The sequence below is a fragment of the Balaenoptera physalus genome (assembly GCF_965194825.1).
Source record: "Balaenoptera physalus genome assembly, chromosome: 5".
Taxonomy (NCBI): domain Eukaryota; kingdom Metazoa; phylum Chordata; class Mammalia; order Artiodactyla; family Balaenopteridae; genus Balaenoptera; species Balaenoptera physalus.
The window spans coordinates 36,314,484-36,335,998 of NC_138884.1; the positions used below are offsets into that span (position 1 = coordinate 36,314,484).

At 33.6% G+C, this 21,515-nt stretch overlaps 1 protein-coding gene across 4 annotated transcripts in view; it reads right to left on the minus strand.

Annotated features, from left to right (window-relative positions):
* Nucleotides 1–21,515, minus strand: part of LRBA (LPS responsive beige-like anchor protein) — a 736,878-nt gene that overhangs the window by 540,956 nt on the left and 174,407 nt on the right. For all 4 annotated transcript variants that reach the window (XM_082463287.1, XM_082463288.1, XM_082463286.1 and 1 more), the window contains exons 29-31: nt 18,141–18,300; nt 14,651–15,098; nt 6,274–6,404 (exon numbers count right to left, since the gene is read on the minus strand). In XM_082463287.1, coding sequence (XP_082319413.1) covers nt 6,274–6,404; nt 14,651–15,098; nt 18,141–18,300 — 739 coding nt within the window. The remainder of the gene's footprint in view (nt 1–6,273; nt 6,405–14,650; nt 15,099–18,140; nt 18,301–21,515) is intronic.

The window sequence follows — 21,515 nt, forward strand, 5'->3', positions numbered from 1 at the left end:
TTCCCATTTCACCATTAAAAGATTTCCATTTTTGCATTTCTCACAATAAAATTTCAAACTAGAGGGCAAGACAAGGTGAAATTGAAAATTTTTTTCACTCTTCAGTATGTGGTATTTCTGACAGTCAGGACCAATCCTTCTATTCCTACACAACACTCAATGAAGTACTTCAGAGACCAAATAGTGTTATTACACTCAGTTAATGACACCTGCAATTTTCTAAATTCTTGACAGCAATAAGATCATTGAACCACAGTTGGCTACTGACTTTTATTACCAGTAATTAATGAAGTATTTCTGAGCTTTATTTTTCTAGTGGTAGTTTTTTAAAGACCATATTTATTTACAGTATATCAGATATTTTCTCTAAAAGGCCTAATTGGTATTTTTTCTTGAGCTTTTCTGAAGTTGACGAAAAGGAACACATATGGCCCCATCTACTTAAAAAGAGATAGAAGTAATAAATTGCAAGAAAATGTTTGTATGAGGCTTCAGACAGTAGTTTAAGACAACATTAGCTTTTACTGCACAAATTGAGACTAATTTTAATGAGCTGAAATATATATATCAAAATTTGAAAAAGTCAAGGAGCATTGGTGGCTCTAAATAAAACAGTAACAAAAATGCTTTCTTGACACTACCCTAGAAATAATGCCAATTTTCAAACCTTAAAGAGACTATAGCAGAAAGGGATTTTTTAAAACTGATCTTTTCAAATCATAAGAAGATACATTACCAACGAAGATAAGTGAATCAACTAGCAATTGTTTTAAGGAAAAAAAAAATCACATAAAAAATAAACTAAATATATCAGTAATTTCACACCAGGTTGACCTTCATTCCTACCAGACAGAAAAATGTAACTTCCAGATACATTCAGCATTTTTTCAACTCAGATTAAAAATCATAAATTTATGACAAATTTGTTTTTAATTAATTTAACAATAAAAATATTTTCAACAAGTGATCAAGCATGTAAATTCAGAAGCTACTTCCAACATATGGAATGGTACTGACTTATCTTTTCCTTATCCTTGCACTGATAAACTGGCTCCTTCAAACTGACAGTCTTCCAGACACTCAAAAGAACAAAAGGGAAAATGTAAATAGATCATCTGTCTAGCATCTATCCAGGGAATAGCCGATTGTTAATTCAAGGTCCCTAAAGGTCTACATAAATGATGCCCTTTGCAAAAAAGTACCATTAATACAAATGCCAATATTTAATCCCTACACACGGTATTTTTTTAATTGCCCTCTCTCTCCTTTTCTCCCTCTCTCCCTCCCCACCCATTCCAGACCAATTAAGGGAGGGATAGTCTATATGCCCAGTTAAAATCTTCATTAAATAAAAGAAACTTTTATTGGATAAGTAAAGATAAGCCTCTTGGGTCAAAGATTATATAAAGCAAAGAATCAAAATTTTCCTTCAACATTAAAAATAAACATACTAATTTATAAAATGCATGGCTCTGATAAACACAGTAGAACCGAACACTCTGGTAAGTAGTGTAACTGTTAAATTTTGCAAATTAGCAAGCACTCAGCACATAAATTACTTAAGAACAGTCTATTTAGTTCCTTCATTGGGTTAGCTTCAATTTTGTTTTAATCGTTTATGCTTTGCAAATCAAACATATTTGAAAACACCACAGGATATTTGAGAAAAGAGTAACTGCATCTTAACACATATTGTAGTCTGGACAATTAAACCTTTACTAATGAGTAACTAAAATTTACAGATTTTGATATATTTACTAAAACTCTATTTTCTCTTTTAGTGTTCTTTATAAATAAATATGCGTACACAAAGGGCAAACCTTGTTTTTTCTGATGAATCTTTTACCACTTCTTATGAAATGTTTTCCATTATTATTATATTACACTTCTTTGCTAATAAAATGCTACAAAAGCTAAGAAACATTATTCAAACTAAAATCTGAAATTTGTATGAGAGTCAAACTTGAATACCGATCATAGTTTTAATAATGTACACTGTTTTAAAATGTATTTACAGGGCTTCCCTGGTGGCACAGTGGTTAAGAATCCGCCTGCCAATGCAGCGGGCAAGAGTTTGAGCCCGGGCCCAGGAAGATCTCACATGTCCTAGAGCAACTAAGCCCGTGCGCCACAACTACTGAGCCTGCGCTCTAGAGCTCACGTGCCACAACTACTGAGCCCACATGCCACAACTACTGAAGGCAGCGCACCTAGAGCCCGTGCTCCGCAACAAGAGAAGCCACTGCAATGAGAAGCCCACGCACCGCAACAAAGAGTAGCCCCCACTCGCCGCAACTAGAGAAAGCCCATGCACAGCAACAAAGGCCCAGCGCAGCCAAAAATAAGAATAAAAAATAAAATTTTTTAAATAAATAAATAAATAAAAATAAAATGTATTTACAAATCCTTAATTTTTTCACAAAATTATAAAATTATTTGGGTGGTAATGTTTTGACAGAAAAATCTTTGACCTCACATAAGTTGACAAGTTCTCATTCTTTTTCTGGGATCCAGTCCTAGTTTGTCTTTAATTGTGCCACACATAAAACACAGAAATCCCATTTGGTATCAAAATTTCCAAAATTTAAACTTTTCTGTTACAAAACTCATATTTTATGTTTTCTATTCACATGGTTTCTTCCAAGGAAGTTCCCATTTTTGTGAATTACTATGTACTCGCAAGTATATTTTTATATTAACCAATAATCTATTACTAAATATGAGCAGTTCACTTTTTGTTGCTGACTCACTATAAAATTCAGAACTGAAGTCATCCCAAGACACAAAGGTTTATGGTCCACAGAGACAGATATTAACTGTACTTTCATATAAAGAAAATAATCCAAGATCAAACCAAGAATACCTAACTTACCCAGATCTGCAAGAATAAACTGCCCAGCTCAGCATGTAATCACAATAACAATCAATTCATCCACAAATCATTTTTTCCAAATCCTGCTTGAACCAGAAGCAGCATAATAAGCTTTGATATACTGTATAGCCTATTTTTTTTAATGGCAAATAACTTAAATCAAGAGATCTACCAAAAAGAAAACAAAAATCTATCAGCTAAAAATATTGATGTCAGAGAGATAACTATTTGTTTGGATTCCAAGTGAAAAGAGAACAGACTACAAGGGCAAGTATGGTAGGCAAAAGCACGAAAAATGGTGCTGTAGGAGAGTAAGAAATAGGATGACTGAAAACACTCAATTGGGTTAGATTTCTTATCAAGGCAGTAATGTTCATGGCAGCAATCAATGGAATGGAAGTAATAAACTAAAATCGAGACACCATATAAGTAACAACAAGAGCCTAGTGACAGAGGAAGAGGAAAGGAAAAGTCAGGTATGGAAGTCAAAACAAGTGACAAAAATAAAGACCATCATCACAAGAACAACTTAGAATGACTTAAGTCATTTTTAAAAAGGAATGAATTTTTTTTAAAATAAAGCGAGCTAGATAAAGGAAATGAACTACAAATTCTACTCCAAAATGGAAAAAGCTAGGAACTATCTGAGAAACACTACCACCACAAATTATACAAAATTTAAATAAGAGGGGGAAAAGGGTACATTACGGGCTGGATACAGGGTTTTGTGGGGTTTTACCAATAAATACGATAGTCTTCAAGATAGCAAATTATTTTGTAATTCTGCATATGGTTCTTCAGGGTATTTTACATTATAATGAATTTACTGGAAAATATACAATGGCTTCAGAAAGAAATTTGTTATACTGTTTTATATCAAATATTACTCATATATCAGCTTTCTGTTTCTTATCTCTTCTGAATACCGCATGATTTTTTTTTTCTTTCCCTTGTACCAATGTTATTTACTTGTTTAACATTTTTTCTGGCTTTATTGAAATAAGTCAGACAAAGACTGCATGAATTTTGAAAAATATATTTAAAAGCAATCAGAGGATCCTCTTTACCTTGTCCCATAAACTGAAATTAAAGGGTAATATATTCAAAATAAAATGATAATATTTTACTCAGTGTACTGTGAACCTCTGAATTTACTACATATGTTCTGGGAAGTTATTAGGAATTCACTATTACTGAATTTAAAAGACAGCAGAAAGTTTCATAGATATTAGTAACATCTGCCTTTTTCCCAACAGGGGCGCCTCTAGAAAAATCACAGTTGATTTTTTTTAAGGCCTTTGGATGGAGGTGGAAGAACAGAAATTTACATAACCAGCCCAAAATAGATCCCCAAATTGCTTCTTCTCCAAAGTAAAAAAATAAAAAAACAAAAAAGTATCAGAGTATAATAATGAAGGAAATAAAGAAGGAGAAAATAAAGAAGAGGAAATTTTGCTGGAGTTCTACACTTACTTTCCTTTATTGTTTCTCACTAAGACAATGAATGATGAAAAACAAAATGTAACAAATATACCACACTATCGCAAGATGTTAACAACAGAGAAATGCAGAGAGGGTGAGGTTGAGAGCATATATGGGAATCTCTACTTTCCTTTCTATTTTTCTATAACCTAAAACTGACCTAAAATATAAGGTCTATTAATTTTTTTAAATGTTTTAATAAAATAAAAAACAAGGCAGCACAAAACTGTCTACTACCACTGCAGCTTTTGGTTTCCTTGTGGATATTTTTCTTCAACAACTATTTTTTCCTAATTATAAAAATAATACAGGATTACTGATAAATTTTTGGAAAATATACTAAAATTAAAAATTTTGAAAATCAAAATTTCCATTAATTCATGGAGATAATCAAGTAACTTCAGAGTACATTTCCTTGCTTTTTCCATGTATGAAAAGTATATACATACTTCACATAGTTATGATTACATAGCATGTAAAGTACTGCATGTAATTTTTTTTTACTTAACCTACTGTGAGCATTTTCTATTATCACTTAACACTAAGAAATTTGTAAAGAATTAATCACATTTAAAACTTTGAAAAAAAAGTTTTTGTTAGCACAAATAAAATAACTACAATGAAAGGAAAAAGAAAAACAGGGAAGACAAAAGAAATAAACAATCCCGGGACTTCCCTGGTGGCGCACTGGTTAAGACTCCACGCTCCCAATGCAGGGGGCCCAAGTTCGATCCCTGGTCAGGGAACTAGATCCCACATGCATGCCGCAACTAAGAGTTCGCATGCCACAACTAAGGAGCCCACATGCCACAACTAAGGAGCCTGCATGCCACAATTAAAACCCGCAACCAAATAAATTTAAATAAATAAATTAAAAAAAAAAATCCTAGTCTTTGTTTCTGGAACACATGATATATAGTACACAGAAAGGAAAAATTAAATGTCCCTGACAACTGGGTAGTAGAAACATCAAGTTAGCAGCAAAACTCTCTGAGATATACTAGTTTACCAAATAAAGGTAGAACACTGGATAGGAGGCCTGAGATGTCTCAAAAGATGAAGGAAAAACATTATTTCTGATTTTAACATAATCCACCTAGTTATTCCTTCAAAATTCCTTTTATTTTTCATTAATCTCATCCTAGAGTAACAAGAAAGAATGAATCCTTTGGGGGATTTTTTTTTTTTTAAATGAAATAGCACAACACTTAGAAAAATACTACTTATATAAAATAATATTCCCTTTGTCCTAATTTGGTCTTTTTAATATCACATAGTCTTCAAGTTCCCCTGCTATTATCACTGAGCTTCCAATCAACACCTAGGGATTTAGGATCTTGCACCCATACATGTGCACCAAAAGGCTTTTACATTTGGAAGGAATAGAGAGAGAGAGACAGGGCAAAAATCAAATTGTAGTAAGAGTTATTGAACTACTATGACTAATGCTAGAATGATGATAGACTTGAGGGCAGCATTCCAAGTGTCTAATTCAAAAACTATGCAAGAGAAAGCAAAGTACTGGATACCACATAAATATTTGGCAACTGATAACCAGATTAAAAGACCAAATGTCAGCAAAACTTTCTCATATTAACCACTATCTATACACATCTTCTCAAGTGAAAGGAAAGGAAAAAAGTATTTTAATAAATCTATCATTCATTCATCCACCCAACCAGCAGCATCCAATTCGTCATACACTACTATGTTTAAGTGGAGAAAGTATTAAAATCCTTGATTTAATTTATTTCATATTACTCAAATTTATTCAGAAAATCATCAAATAATCAACAACATAATACAAAAGCATAATCATTTAAAATATGCCTAACAAAACTTCTTAACTGAATCAAAAATCCTAAGCTTTGCAATGGGATTAAGAACTTTTTTGTTGAAATCGCTGATTACAAACTCACCAGGTGATTCTCCCACCACATCTGAGGCTTGGGCTGAATCTACTGAAGAAACCACACTGACAGCATTGGTAGGTATACTTGTAAGTGTGGAAGGTAAGACTGCTGATTTTTTTGTTGCCACGATGACACTTCTGTAATAAAGTAAATAAATTTTAAAATACAGAAGATCACTCAAGTTAATTACATGAATTTCAAAACAGAAAATAGGAAACCAACTTCTTTTTCCTAATTTTTTCTTATCTCTATTTTGATGTACAACTTAGAATATACTCTCAGTAAGAAATCTCTTCAGTGGTGTTCACAGTTATTTATACTTCATTTTTTTAGAATCAAGACAATGTTCTACAGAAATATAATAATCAATTTTAACATTTCAATTTATATTTACAATATTCTTTAAATTTAGGATCATCGTTAATTATCCACCTTAAAATATAACCAAAGGTATATAGGAAAAAAGGAATTTGGCATTCAAGTGGAAAATTAATTAACTTTTTCTTAACCTCAGAAGTGAAGCAGAAAACTCAACATGTTTCTGTAAGGATTTTAAAGCACCACTAAGTTGAAATGATAAAACCTTAGAAATCTTATAAGGTAAGAAAATGCAGGTATGAACAATTTTTTAACATGTATACAACCAAAGTTTTACTTTTTAACTCTCGAAGACTGTCTAATGATAATATTACATAGAAAAAACAATGCATAGGCATAAAACCTAGATGTAAAAATATCAAATAATCAAATTTGTTCATCTTACTCAAACACAGGTATTTACGATATACCAAGTTCAATTAAAGTGTAATACTTTATACCAAAATAGTAACTAAAAGACCTTAATAGGCATAACTTAAAAGGCATTTTTAATTGAAGTTAGCTCCATAAACATGCAAAAACCCAGTTAATGAGGTAAAGAGGACAGCTGATATATAATGCACTCCCACAGCAGTGCTTACTTTTAATTACCTGGTATTAACCATAAGCCTAAAGTCTTCAACATTCAATTTATTTAATCACATCTTTTGTTGACAATATTGTAACTGCAAGCTTCAAGTACTCCCTTAACAGCTTTAAAGTATTCAGTTCCTAAATAAAGTTACTTAGATACTTGATCCCAATATATGTATTCAACAGTGAAAATTATATAATTCCAGTACTTTAAAAATACATTGTTTTTATTGTTACATCAAAAAGAGATAATACAAAGTGAAATAGGTTTCGTTTTACTTCAGTGCCTATCATGTGACAGCAAACACTGTTGCCAATTAAATCAAGTTCTCTTGTGCTAGGCATGGCTTATTCAATGTACTTGGGGGTAGCTGGTGTCACATCATTATAAGGGTGACTGCCAATGTTAACTATACACTAAAAAATAGAAGCAACAGCCACCTGAGCCCTCAATCCAAAATGGTGTGCTTAAATCATGGTAGCTTATATCGGATGAAGATTATTGACTTTAGGGGGAGTAGATGACCCCCGCTGTGCGTGCGTGCGTGCGTGCGTGCGTGTGTGTGTGTGTGTGTGTGTGTATACGTGTGCTGGTAGCACATTCAGAAAACAATAAAAAATGTAATTTGTATATTACCTACCATGGGGCAAATATTTACAAGCTTATTGTTTAAGAAAATCTCTAGCTACCTATTTCCTAGCAACCTGTTTTGGGGGGACGGGGGCGGGGGGGGGCGGAATATGGAGAATTTACTTTGACATTTGTTCACAAAAGAAAGAACTAGCAAGATTTAGTTTACTCATACAATAGGCAAGTACTGATAGGAGCAATAGAAATTAACATTTAGAAAAGTGAAATTGCTTTTTCTATATTTGAAACTTAAGCCATAAACCTACCCTATGTACCAGCAATTCCACTCTTAGAAATTTCCTCCAGATAACTGAAGTCCACAAAAAATAGGTACAATAACATTCAGATAGCTTTACTGATAAGAGCCAAGAACTGGAAATAGCCCAGAATCCTTTAAGCAGAAAAATGAATAAAAATATGGTGGTGTGTTTTTACAATGGAATAATATCCAGCAATAAAAAGATACAAGCTACTGATTAACATAACACGTATGAATCTCAAAAGCATTATGTTGAGTAAAGGAAGCCGTATACAGAGGAACATAAATTTTGTATTTCCTTTTACATGAAGTTCTAGAAAAGACAAAACTAATCTATTGTTTAAAAAAAAATAGAATAATTGCCTGTGGGGGGTGGAGACAGGCATTGGCTGAGAAGGAGCATGAAGGAACTTTCAAGACTGATGATATCTTGATTGGAAATTTAGGTTACACAGGTGTTTAATTTGTCAAAGCTCATCAAATGGCACACTTAAAAATGTGTGCCTGTTGTTGTACGTACATTTTACCTTAAAAACAGTATTGATGTCTGGTTAGAGATCTGCGCCTGAAATGTTTGAGTGCAGTGATCTGATGTATGCGACTTACTCTGAAATGCATCAAGAACATAAGAATGACTGATGAATAGAGAGATGGCTATATGGAGAACTGCATGATGAAGCAAACAGTTAAAGGCTAATTGCAGAATCTCAGTGGTGGGTCTCTGGGTGTTCAGTGTACAATTCTTGCAACTTCTCTGTATGTTTGAACATTTTCATAATAAAATGTTGGAAAGCTGGTAACAAAAAAAAAAATGTTTGCCACAGATAGTCCCATAATATGCACAATCTCTATTTGTCCAAGATGGCACAGTTAATAAAAGATAACAAAAGAACTTGACCTCATTTCTATTCCTTTAAACAACTGCCATTAATAATGTTTTCAACCATGAATAATAGCTATACTTTATTTCAGTTCAGTAAATATTTATTGTCCAATATCTTTCACATATTCTCATTCCTGACACATCTGAAGTGTGGCTTCCTATATGAATTTACATTTAACTAGCACTCCTTACACACTACTGCAATATGCTGTTATGGTTCTTGAACTGAGCATGTACATGCTTTCACAACTCCAGTCCTCTGTATGTGCTATTTCTCTACCAAGACGCCTTCCTCTTAGTCCTGCTTGCCAGCAAACCTCCTTCTCACCTTTCAAATCCTTGATCAAAGGTAAGCCTCCCCAGATTGCCAAGTCAGAGTTCACTATTCTTTGTGCTTCTACATGATCCTATTATATAAACTTAATAAATTATTAATGAATGCTACAATTAAGCACTGACAATATGCCAAGAATTATTACTCAATTCACAAAACAATCCTAACATACAAATTACCTCCATTTAAGAAAATTTAAAAAGTAAACCTCAGAAAGGTAAAGTAACTTGCCAAGGTAAATGGCAGAACTGTCCCACAATTCTGGGTTTATCTAAACAAGAGCCTCTAATTTGAACTGTTTCCTCATACTGACCTTTACGTTTTATTGAGATATAATTCACATTCCATACAATTTATTCATGTACAGTATACAATTAAATGGTTTTTAGAATGTTCATAGAATTGAGCAACCAGCACCACAATCATATTAACATTTAAAGGTAATTCTATATTATAATCATCTATAAGCAATGGCAATAAAGATTTCCAAGATATAAAATTATATATGTACTACTACTACTAAAATACAAAAATATATCCGCTCAGAAATGGAAAAATTGCATTCTTTAGCCCAGCTATGTACTTAGTACATAATAGAAAAATAAAATTAATCAATGTCCAAATTCAATGACTGATTCGAATCATCATTGAGGAAGTAACATAATAATACTTTAGCTTTGGGCCACATAAACACAAAGAAAATTCAGTAACAAAAATTCACTTAAAAGGACATTAAGCAGTAGGCAGATTTCAGGATATTTTCATTCCAACTGTTTTTACTATTGTTAAATTATAAAATTTCTGTGTACAAGACTAAAATCTTCAACACAGGGGGATCTTTAAGCTATCATATTTATCATGTATGAAAGTGTAAATCTAAACTAGTAAAGCATGTCTTAAAGTTTTAATAAAATGGCATTGTTCTCAGGCTACAGCTTAAGTTTCTATTTAAAAGACAAATTGAAATCCTTGTTAATTTTCAAGAAACAAATAACTGAATTTTTAATATCAGCCATCAATTTTAACAAAAAGCGCTTCAAACTTTTTTGGCATAAAAAATTTGGAAGACAGGTAAGTCTTTTAGTTATATAAGCTATTTTTCCAAACTTTCAATTAAAAACCAAATATTAAAGTATAAAATTTCACATATTATTGCTTTTTTTCTTTATACTCACCAACTTTAATGAATAATTAGTATTTGTGAGCACTATGCTAAGGGCATATATGAATTATGTTATTTATATTTATAACAACCCATGAGGTAAGTACTACGTATTATTATCCCCATTTTACAGATGAGAAAGAAGTAATTTTCCTAAGCCTCCAGAGATAGAAAGTGTAAACACTGTTGACTTTTTTTTTCTTACCTGAACTAGGGATACTCTTTTAAAAGATTTCTTTTTATTGAGTAATGACAGAAAGCAACAATGTCTTCCAGATCACTAAGGTTCAGAAGTTCCATTTCAGAATTATATCAGTTTGAATTATCACAAACTTTCACATAAATGCTATTTTCTTTAACATGCAAATAGTTCACTAAAGGAGAAAAGAGCATTTTAAGCCTAGTACTTTAGTCCCTAAGGATCTAGCTGAAAAGCCAGACAAGCCCTTGAACTTTATCAAGATAAATCCCTGGCATCCGCTAATCACCAGAGAGGATCTTCAAATTAGATAAGAGCAAGAATTTTGGCATGGGAATGAACACAAACACCTTGCCATCCACAAAGGCCCACAACCTGGCAGCCTTTCAGCAAGGTTCCACTCATGTAGCTGTTACTCTAAACGTTCCAGCTACTGCTTGGAAGTTGATAATTCTTAAGATATGAGGAGAGTTGTGATTTCTGACACAGCATTCCAGAGATAAATACATGATCAGAAGGATGCTTTGAAATTCTCAAAGATATTCCTCTGGTCTAAAGCTGCATGAAAATAGTTTTTCAAAAGGTGTCTCTTGCTAAGAAAAAGAGGGGGGAAAAACAGAGCAGTTTGCTTGCCATCAGATAGTATGTTAAATGCATACCAGACATGTAAGTTCCAAATAACCTCCTGAAAAATGCTATCACCAAAATTCCCCTTTGTTTCCTATTTCAATAAACCCCTTTAAAATGTATTCCCTGTGCACAGTTTCCTAAATAAGTTTGTAACCTACTCACTGAAGGTATCACTAAGGCATAGACAATTTCTATGCTATTTAAAAAGAAATAAATCCCAAAATACATGAAATTCGGGGAATTTATAAGGAAACAACTTTGAGTATATTAGTAAGATTTATTCAATGTAAAAATCTACCCTTAAGTTATTCTCACTATTCAATCTAAGATTAATACAAATTTAAACAAATTTATAAAAACTGTGACTATTAGAAAAAACCTAATCATTTACACCTCTTCTCACCCTCAAAATATAGCCATTGCAGTATGTTATAAATTTTTTGAAGCATATGGGAACATATATATCTATTTTTTCAAAAGATCATAAATTCCAAACTAAACTGTCCTCTGCTTTTTCCATTTAATAATATATCTTCAACATCATTTTACATCAATACATCAATTGTGCTTTTCTCTCATTAGTGGCTGCACAGTATTTACTATATTCATAGGAAACAACACATGTAACCAATTCTTAATAAATTGGCAACTACGTTTGCATAGCACAGCCAAATGACAGGATTTAGAGTCCACTGGCCATGGTTTAAATTGTAGCTCCACCATTTATTAGCGCAAAAGCTTAAGGCATTTATTTACTTTCCCTGTGCCTCAGGTTTCATCATCTGTAAAGTAAGAATAAAAACAGTATCTATCTATCCACCTACCTACCTATCTATCTAAAAAATGCACTTTAATACACCTTCAAAGGGTAAAAGCTCAATAGGTATTAGCTTAATTATGAAATTCCTCTTGCAGAAAGAAAACATTTTATACTTGCATATATCTTCTGTATAAACTTACATAATTAGGTTTACATATTTTACATTTTAATTAACTGCCAATTTTCCCTCAGATAAATTGTACCAATATGCCCTCTCAACAATATAAAAGTGTTTCTTCATACCCTCATTAAGACTAGGTATCATCTTTTAAATTTCTGGATTTCTTCATGCTAAGTGTTATAGATTAATATATCTTCAATATCATTTCACACCAGTACTTGTTGTTCTGCTTTTTTTCTCTTTAATAGCTGTATAGTATTGTGCAGTGTAAGGATAAGGAAATTGAGGCTCAGGAGGATGAGGTAATTTGTCCAAATTCACTAATAAGTAATAGAGCCAGAACTCAAACACAGTTTCATCTGATTTCTAGAGTCAATATTCTAACTCCTATATTATAAAGCCTAACAAAAAAGAAAAAAGAAAAAGACATCTGAATCTAGCAGCCACTATATCTATAATGTCACATTAGACATATACCAATGCGCTATTTACCTGGAATTTAGACTCTGTCAATCTCATCATTCCAGGACATTGACCTAATCTTTAAACAGAGGTAGAGGGAGTAAGATGATACAGGATGATGGCAAAAAGATTTTCCATTAAAATTATATATTCCCTGTGTTCTTTCACAGCATCTTAATTATATAAATACTTTTAACCAGTTTGGATATCTAATGTGCCAGCAAGTCTGAAATAGAAAACTAGGAGATGAGATGAAATACAGAGAACAGGAGACACAAAGAAATAAATAACCAGACAGAGGGAAATTATGATGAGGATATATCAAAAGAAAACAGAAGCCAACTGGAAGGAAATCCCACTGGCCAAATCAGAGACAATTTGAGCATCAATATAAACAACAACAATATTATAATTCATTCTATAAAGTATGAAACCGTAAGGCCATATGATGAATGTACTGAATTCATTTGATGAGGAGGATAACAGTTTCTAAACCCCTCTTCCCAGGGAGTACCTTAACAGTGGAGAAACCCAGAAAATACCGTTTTTATAAATGATCAGAATGAGTATCACCAGTAATGAGATAAAACCATGTGCCACTTGTTAGAATACAACAGGAAGAAACAGCATCACTTCTGTGATATTACTTCCAAAGACGCTTTAACTTGAATCTAATCCCCAGGACACTAATTAGACAAATCTAAACTGAGGGACATTATACAAAACAGCTGGGCGCTCATCTTCTGAAGTGTCGAGGTCATTACATTTAAGCAAAGACTAAAGAACTGTTCTTCCAAATTGAAGGAGGATAAAGAGACACAACAAAATACAACACATAAGTCTGAATTCAATCCTTCTACTATAAAGAGCATTACCGAGAAAATGAGTAAAACTTGAAAGGTGTTTCAAGATTTGAAGGTAGTATTAATATTATGTCAATGTTAATTTCCTTATTTTGATGAATGTATTGTGGTTATGCAGAAAATATACAATAAAATATTCAAAAGGGGTGGAGTACTGTATCAATTTTCCCTCAACAGATTCAGGAAAAATAAAATTTCTTTTAACTGGGAACTTTTCTATAAGGTAGAGATTGTTTTCAGATAAAAATACTGATTTTTGAAAAAGAACATGCTTAACAACTCTGATACATACATGTCTTACAGGCAGAATTTCAGAAAATTTAATATAAAGAAAATTTTCAAGCAAATTGGCCAAAGGTTTCTTAGGAGAGCAGAACCAACAAAGTCAGGAATCTATAGTCAGCTTTCTCAAGCTGTCAAGACTCTGAACACTTTGTTGAATTCCTGAATCTGTCGGAATCCACAGACTCCCACTTTTTTTCACAAAGGCTGTCACAGTACCCACAGCAGAGGAATGAAAGGTAACCATTTGTAAATACAGGTGATTTCTAAGTTGCAACAAACGAAGAAAAAAATTATTTAATATACAACTTGCCAATGTAATATTAAAATTATTCTTAAACAATCAATAATTATGTTGATAAATAAAAATTTGAAATGATATACAAACCATACAACAAAATATCCTTATAATTTTTAAAACTATATCAAAACATCCCTTTTTAATGTTGAAGCTACAAAATTTAACAAAGTTAAATTCTTGTTTAATCTTTAAATCCTTACGATTTACATATTTATAAACTAATGAGAACCTACTGTATAGCACAGGGAACTCTACTCAGTGCTCCGTGGTGACCTAAATGAGAAGGAAATCCAAAAAGGAGGGGATATATGTATACCTATAGCTGATTCACTTTGCTGTACAGTATACACTAACACAACATTGTAAAGCAACTATACTCCAATAAATTTATATATTTATAACTTTATATATTTATAACCTTTAAATCCTTATAATTTATATATTTAAATCCTTACATTTATATATTTAAAGACTATTTACAGTACCTGTCAAAAGATCTGAACTGCACAGGTTGCTCAACAGATAGATCACCAAGAGCTCCAAGGCAGGCTGGTGGCAGAAGGGCAGGATCCACTGGGACTCCATCTCCGGGTATGTTAACCAAGCTTCGGAGAATGTCCTTCACGTTGATATTTTTTGAAACTGGAACTGATGGTGCAGCCTTGTTATCCAATTCATTTTCTCCATCGCTTTTGGTTTCCTGAGATTTACTGACTTCTGAAGAAAGAGTGCACAGCACCTCACTGATGGCATCTGGGCCTGCACTGACACTTGGAGGTGCAACAGGAGGAGCTACGTCCACGCTGCTTCCTAAACCAGTAGCCATTTCTTCCCCAATGCCTGAGTCCCTCCTTCGAGCAGATGATGCACTTTCAGATTCTTCCATGGATGCTGGAGTTAATGGACTGAACGCTGCTGGTGAGTTTTCTATATCTGACCCAGAAAAAGAAGAAAACTATGAATAAAAAAATTTACAACTCATTTTAAAAAGGTACACTCAGTCCTAATTATTTTAAATTATGAAATATACAGCATGTTCTAAAAGGTAAAAAACAAATTAAATAATCTATAAAATGTACTCAGTAAATAATTAGATGGTTTAATAAAATAATAATAATAAATAATAACAAAATATTTTAGAAAATCCCAAAGTGAATATGACATACCAATGGGTAGCAACACAAGGTTGAAAGCCATTGGCCTATAAGAAAAAGTCCAAAATCCTTAGGATAAAGTACAAGGTTCTTCAATAATATGAGTCGGCTAAGTTGTAAACTTTATCAGGGCAGGGAATTTACGTTCTTTAACACTTCATCTCCAGCACCTATGACAATGCCTGGGCCTACAACAATGCCTGGCAAGTAGTAGGTAGTCAGTAAGTATTTTTCAGATGACTATTCATCTCCAACTTTATCTCCTGCTACTCATGGCATAACACATAATACTTTACAACACCAATAATCACCTCTATCTCAATCATGGTTTCTACTGCTAGAACACTTGTTACCACTCCTAAATGCTTGAATAATTCAATGGTCCTTAAAATCTAGTTCAACAGGGAGCATCACCTTTTCTACTTGATTTTCATTCCCTCCAATCAGGTGTTCACTCCATTCCAACAAAAATGCTCCATCTTGCTAAATCCAAGGGTCAGTTCTCCGTCCTAACAGCACTTGACATAGCAGCAGCAACTGATTATTCTCTCCAACGTGACAACACTTTTTTCACTTGGCTTACAGGACACCATGCTCTTCTGGTTTTTCATCTACTACCTTACTGTTGTTCCTTCCTTACCTCCTTCACTTCTTTTTCTCCTGGATTTCTTAACTTGAAGGGACTTAGCACTCAGTTCTTAATCCTTTTATCTTCTCTATCAACATTTATTTCCTTAGTGGTCTCATTAACTCTCAAAGTTTTAAATGCCACTATTTCAATAAATAAATACACAAATAAATAAAATTCAGACTGTTATATGTAACTGCCTACTCTGCATCTTCTTTTATATGTCTAAAAGACATCGCAAACTCAACATGTCGGAAACTTTATTTCTTATCTTCTTCCCTTAGTATGTTTCACCTTCAGTCTATCCAAGTGCACCTTATAATCATTCTTGACTACCTTCCATCTTTTGCATATCCACAGCTAATATTTTAAAATCCTGTTTTCTCACGATCAAAATATATCCAGAATCTGACTGCTTCTCACTAGCCCTACAGCTACCACCCTAGTCCATCCCCAAAATTACCTCTTGCCTAGGTTATTGCAATATCCTCCTAACTGGCTATGTTAAGACTGTTACATTAATGGTTCTATTGGCCATGCTTCCTGGTATTCACCCCCTTGAGAAGTCATTGAGTCTGGGCTGGGCCTGACTCACTGTAACCAACCGAATGTGGTAGAAGTGGGCTACTTCTGCGCCCAAGCTTAAGATCTGGCAATTTGTGCATTCTCAGAATCTCTGAACACCTCTGTAAACAATCTGGCTACCTGGCTGGAGAGAACATGTAGAGAGACCATATAAAGAGACAGAGGACCTCCAAACTAATGGAGTAAAACCAAGGAATTCAGCTGAGAACAAGTAGCAAGGCCCCACACATACAACCCCAGCTTAGCCATTTCAGTCATTCAGCCCTAGCTCTTGGAGCCATTCTAGCTGAGGCACTAGATTAATGAGGAGAAAAGCCATTTCGGACTTTCCAACCCCAGCAAACAACATCTGGAGCAGGGATGAATCATTACCACTGTGACTTATCTGAATCAAATTCATGGAATCATGATAACAAGACTAAAACAGTTGTTTTAGCTTTGAGGTAACGTGTAACACAGCAGTACATAACTAAAACATTGGTTTTTCTTGCCCTGTAGGGGGTATTCTTAATACAGAATCCCAAGTGTTACTTTTAAAAACATACATCAATTCTAACTCCTGTACTCAAAACCCTCCAATAATTTCTCATTCTCCTTAGAGTGAAAATCCATACCCCCTTTCTCCTGGTCATTCCTGATAATTTTCCCCATTCAATTTTTCTTTTCTTAGGACTTAACACCTTCTAAAATAATCAATATTGTACAATTTATTTATTACTTGTACTTATTTTCTACTTCCTCTCACTAGAATTCAAGCTCCAGGAGGGTAGACTTCTTTTTCTTTTGTTCATTAATAATGAACAAGTACCTAGGAGGTACTGAATGAATATTGATTGGATAAATAAATCACCTCTGTTGGGTAGCAGCTACTTCTATAACTACAATACCTGCTTCTCTATAACTGGCAGCTAATGTTATAACTCCAATTATTACAGTTATTTGTTAACAAATCTGTCTCATAAGAGGATATGTTATTTATTCTTCACAACAAATGCTGAGTTAAACAAAAATGTTTAATATTTTATTTGTAAAGAATAACATTTTCTCGGGCTTCCGTGGTGGCTCAGTGGTTAAGAATCCGCCTGCCAATGCAGGGAACATGGGTTCGAGCCCTGGTCAGGGAAGATCCCACATGCCGCAGAGCAACTAAGCCTGTGCGCCACAACTACTGAGCCTGCGCTCTAGAGCCCACGAGCCACAACTACTGAAGCCCGCAGGCCTAGAGCCCGTGCTCCGCAACAAGAGAAGTCACTGCAACGAGAAGCCCGCGCGCTGCAACAAAGAGTAGCCCCCACTCGCCGCAACTAGAGAAAGCCCGCATGCAGCAAAGAAGACCCAACACAGCCAAAAATAAATAAATAAATAAATAAATTTATTTAAAAAAAGAATAACATTTTCTCATCTTTCAAATAGATGGCTCACTTAAAGAACAGAAACCATCTCCCAATTGCAATTAACTACATGGTACTTAAAATATTTGGTTATTAGTAAAATTAAATACATACTCTCACTTTATACATAAATTCCAGAATCAATATTTTAACTGTCATAAGTAGGTAATGTTTTACTTGAACTTTGGATGCCAGATAATAAAATACAGAAACTTACCAGGGAGTGATAAATTCCCGCTTTCACTACCAGTTTCCTTAAAAGACTGGCTATGCCTTTCATTTTGGGGTTCCAAAATGTCTCTGTACTTCGAGACCATAAGAACAGAGATAAAGTATACAACTGCCAAGGCTAAAAACTGTGCTTGTTTGCTATCCTCCTGGGGAAAAATAAAAGGAGTTGATCATGCCACTATTAAATAACATGTTTGAATCTTACTCTACATGACAACATTCAAATAGAAAACACGTTCACAAATCTTTCAATATACGCAGAAAACAGTAATGAATTCACCTGAGCAAAGATTAGGCAAATACTCTCAGAAAAATGCCTGTAAATATTAGGTTTTATGCTTGTGAAACATGAAAAGAGAGAAGCCGGCTTGTTTTTTTAAATTAACTATATCTGAAGAGATATGTCCTAATGTACTTTGTAAGATTAATCAAATAGCAATTATCACTATATATGAACAACTATTTTTACTTCCAACCATAAGAATTAAAATGTTTTAAAAAATCAGAATAACAATTTTCCTAAAAGACATTCAAGATTTTTTAAAGTGACGTTATCAGATACAGAACTGGATGCCAAAGAAATTCTCAAGAGTATTTTAACACACTCAAGTGTCCACAATTGAAAATATAGTGTCTGCCAGAAAGAAAAGGACAAACTAGACTGACCTCTAAAGAGGCCCAGGCTTCATCTCAGCACTACAGATCACTTACATATCTGTACATCAATGACCAGTTCACCTAGTCAAATTCCCCATTTTCAAAGGAACACTGTACGCATCACTAATTTTGATAACTTTTCAAAATAGGTTTGAACTTAATTAATTTAAAGGAAAAACTCAAATTCTTCCAGCAAATCGTGAAAACTAAAGGTACCTCAAGTAGCAGCTAAATTTAGGATAAGTGAAACAAAGAACACGGTTGCCTAGCAGATAAATAAATGGAAACAACTGGCACAAATGAAACTAAAGGTTAACAATTAACAAATATCAAGTTTTGGACACAATTTCACAGAAAAAATGAGATCTCAGAGTCTACTGAACATATCTACTTGATAGGATTATTAGACGTATTGTATGTATAATCTAACAAGAATCTATGGTACTTTTTAGGTTCATGTGTAAGACCTTATCAGTCTTGATGGAAAAGATATATGTACATTTTTCCTTTTTTTATTAACCATCTATTATAATAACTGCTATGAATGGTATCAACATTAAAAATGCAGGCAAATAACTTGCTTGGTCTGCTTAATCTTTTATAAGTTATTTACACCTATCTAATCTTTATTTAGCCCATTAATATGTTCAGTGTTTACTAACTACAGTATGAAGTTTACAGTGTATGCCTGATCGGTGCCCAAATAAAAAATATCCCATAGATCCTTATGTTTAAGTCCTAATTCTTGAAACAAATTTACTTTCAATTGCAGCTGTCATTTATTGAATACTTACTGTGAGTCAGGCACTGTGCTATATTCATTAACCCATTTAAATAAGATGAGGCCTAGAGAAGTTAAGTAATTTACCTAAGGGCATATAGTAAATGAAAAAGCAAATCTGAACTCAGATTAGACTGATTAAAAACCTTAGCTTTTAACCTCAAGGTAATAATTTATTTATAGCCCCAGTCTTAGGTCATTTCCTTTTTCTTCAAAGTTGCTTATGCTAGAGAGGCTCTGGGATGTAGTTTGGGAAACATGGTCTTTTCTCTTTTCTAAAATTCTTGTAAGATGATTATATAACTTTTAAAATTACCCAAAAAATTAAAGTTATTTGTTACTTTCAGAAATGAACATGGTAGACACAGGAGACACTCTATTTCTCTGTCCAAATATCGTGATATAATAACCAATCAGAAAGTGCCAAAGAGCCAAATCATACAGAGCCAGGGTGAGGAGTTGTGATTTCATTTTAAGTGCTATGGGAAGCCATTAGGGAATTTTTTTTTTTTAAACATCTTTATTGGAGTATAGTTGCTTTACAATGTTGTGTTAGTTTCTACTGTATGACAAAGTGAATCTACTGTATAACATATACAGCTATATGTATACATATTTCCCCATATCCCCTCCCTCTTACGTCTCCCTCCTACCCTCCCTTTCCCACCCCTCTAAATGGTCACAAAGCACCGAGCTGATCTCCCTGTGCTATGCAGCTGCTTCCCACTAGCTATCTATTTTACATTTGGTAGTGTATATATATATATCAATGCTACCCTCTCACTTCATCCCAGCTTACCCTTCCCCCTCCCCGTGTCCTCAAGTCCATGCTCTATGTCTGCGTTTTTATTCCTGTCCTACCCCTAGGTTCATTAGAACCTTTTTTTTTTTTTCAGATTCCTTATATATGTGTTAGCATACGGTGTTTGCTTTTCTCTTTCTGACTTACTTCACTCTGTATGACAGACTCTAGGTCCATCCACCTCACTACAAATAACTCAATTTCATTTCTTTTTATGGCTGAGTAATCTTCCATTGTATAATATGTGCAACATCTGCTTTATCCATTCATCTGTCGATGGGCACTTAGGTTGCTTCCATGTCCTTCCTATTGTAAACAGAGCTGCAATGAACATTGCATGACTCTTTTTGAATTATGGTTTTCTCAGGGTATATGCCCAGTAGTGGGATTGCTGGGTTGTATGGTAGTTCTATTTTTAGTTTTTTGAGGAACCTCCATACTGTTCTCTATAGTGGCTGTATCAATTTACATTCCCACCAACAGTGCAGGAGGTTACCCTTTTCTCTACACCCTCTCCAGCATTTATTGTTTGTAGATTTTTTGATGATGGCCATTCTGACCTCTGTGAGGTGCTACCTCACTGTAGTTTTGATTTGCATTTCCATTAGAGAATTTTTTAAGCCAAAGAGTTACATCATCTATTCTAGATTTTGAAACTTCATTCTAGGAAATACAAAGTTATGGGGCAATAGACTCAACAACTGCTCAAGGAAAGAGAATGGGGAGAGAAGGAAGCAGCAATATTTGGTTCCAAAGTGGACCACAGTCAGTGGGTTCTAAAAAAACAAAAGTGATGGTTTCTTCATTAAAGGAATAATAACAGCTACCAAAAAGCAAAAAATTGAGATCCAGGGAGGCATTATAGTACAATGGTTAAGGTCAAAATTTCAAGAATCAGACTCCCTAGGTCCTTAATCCACTTCTAACTCTCACTACTTGTAGGATTTTAAGCAGACTATTTAAGCTAATACTGTTATCTTTCTCATAGGATTATTCTGTGAATTAAATGAGATAATACATATAAATCATCCAGTTATATGCTTAATACAAAATAAATTATTAGTTATGGCTAATAATTATTACCTATAACTACTATTAACAAATTGTATACTTGTATAAAG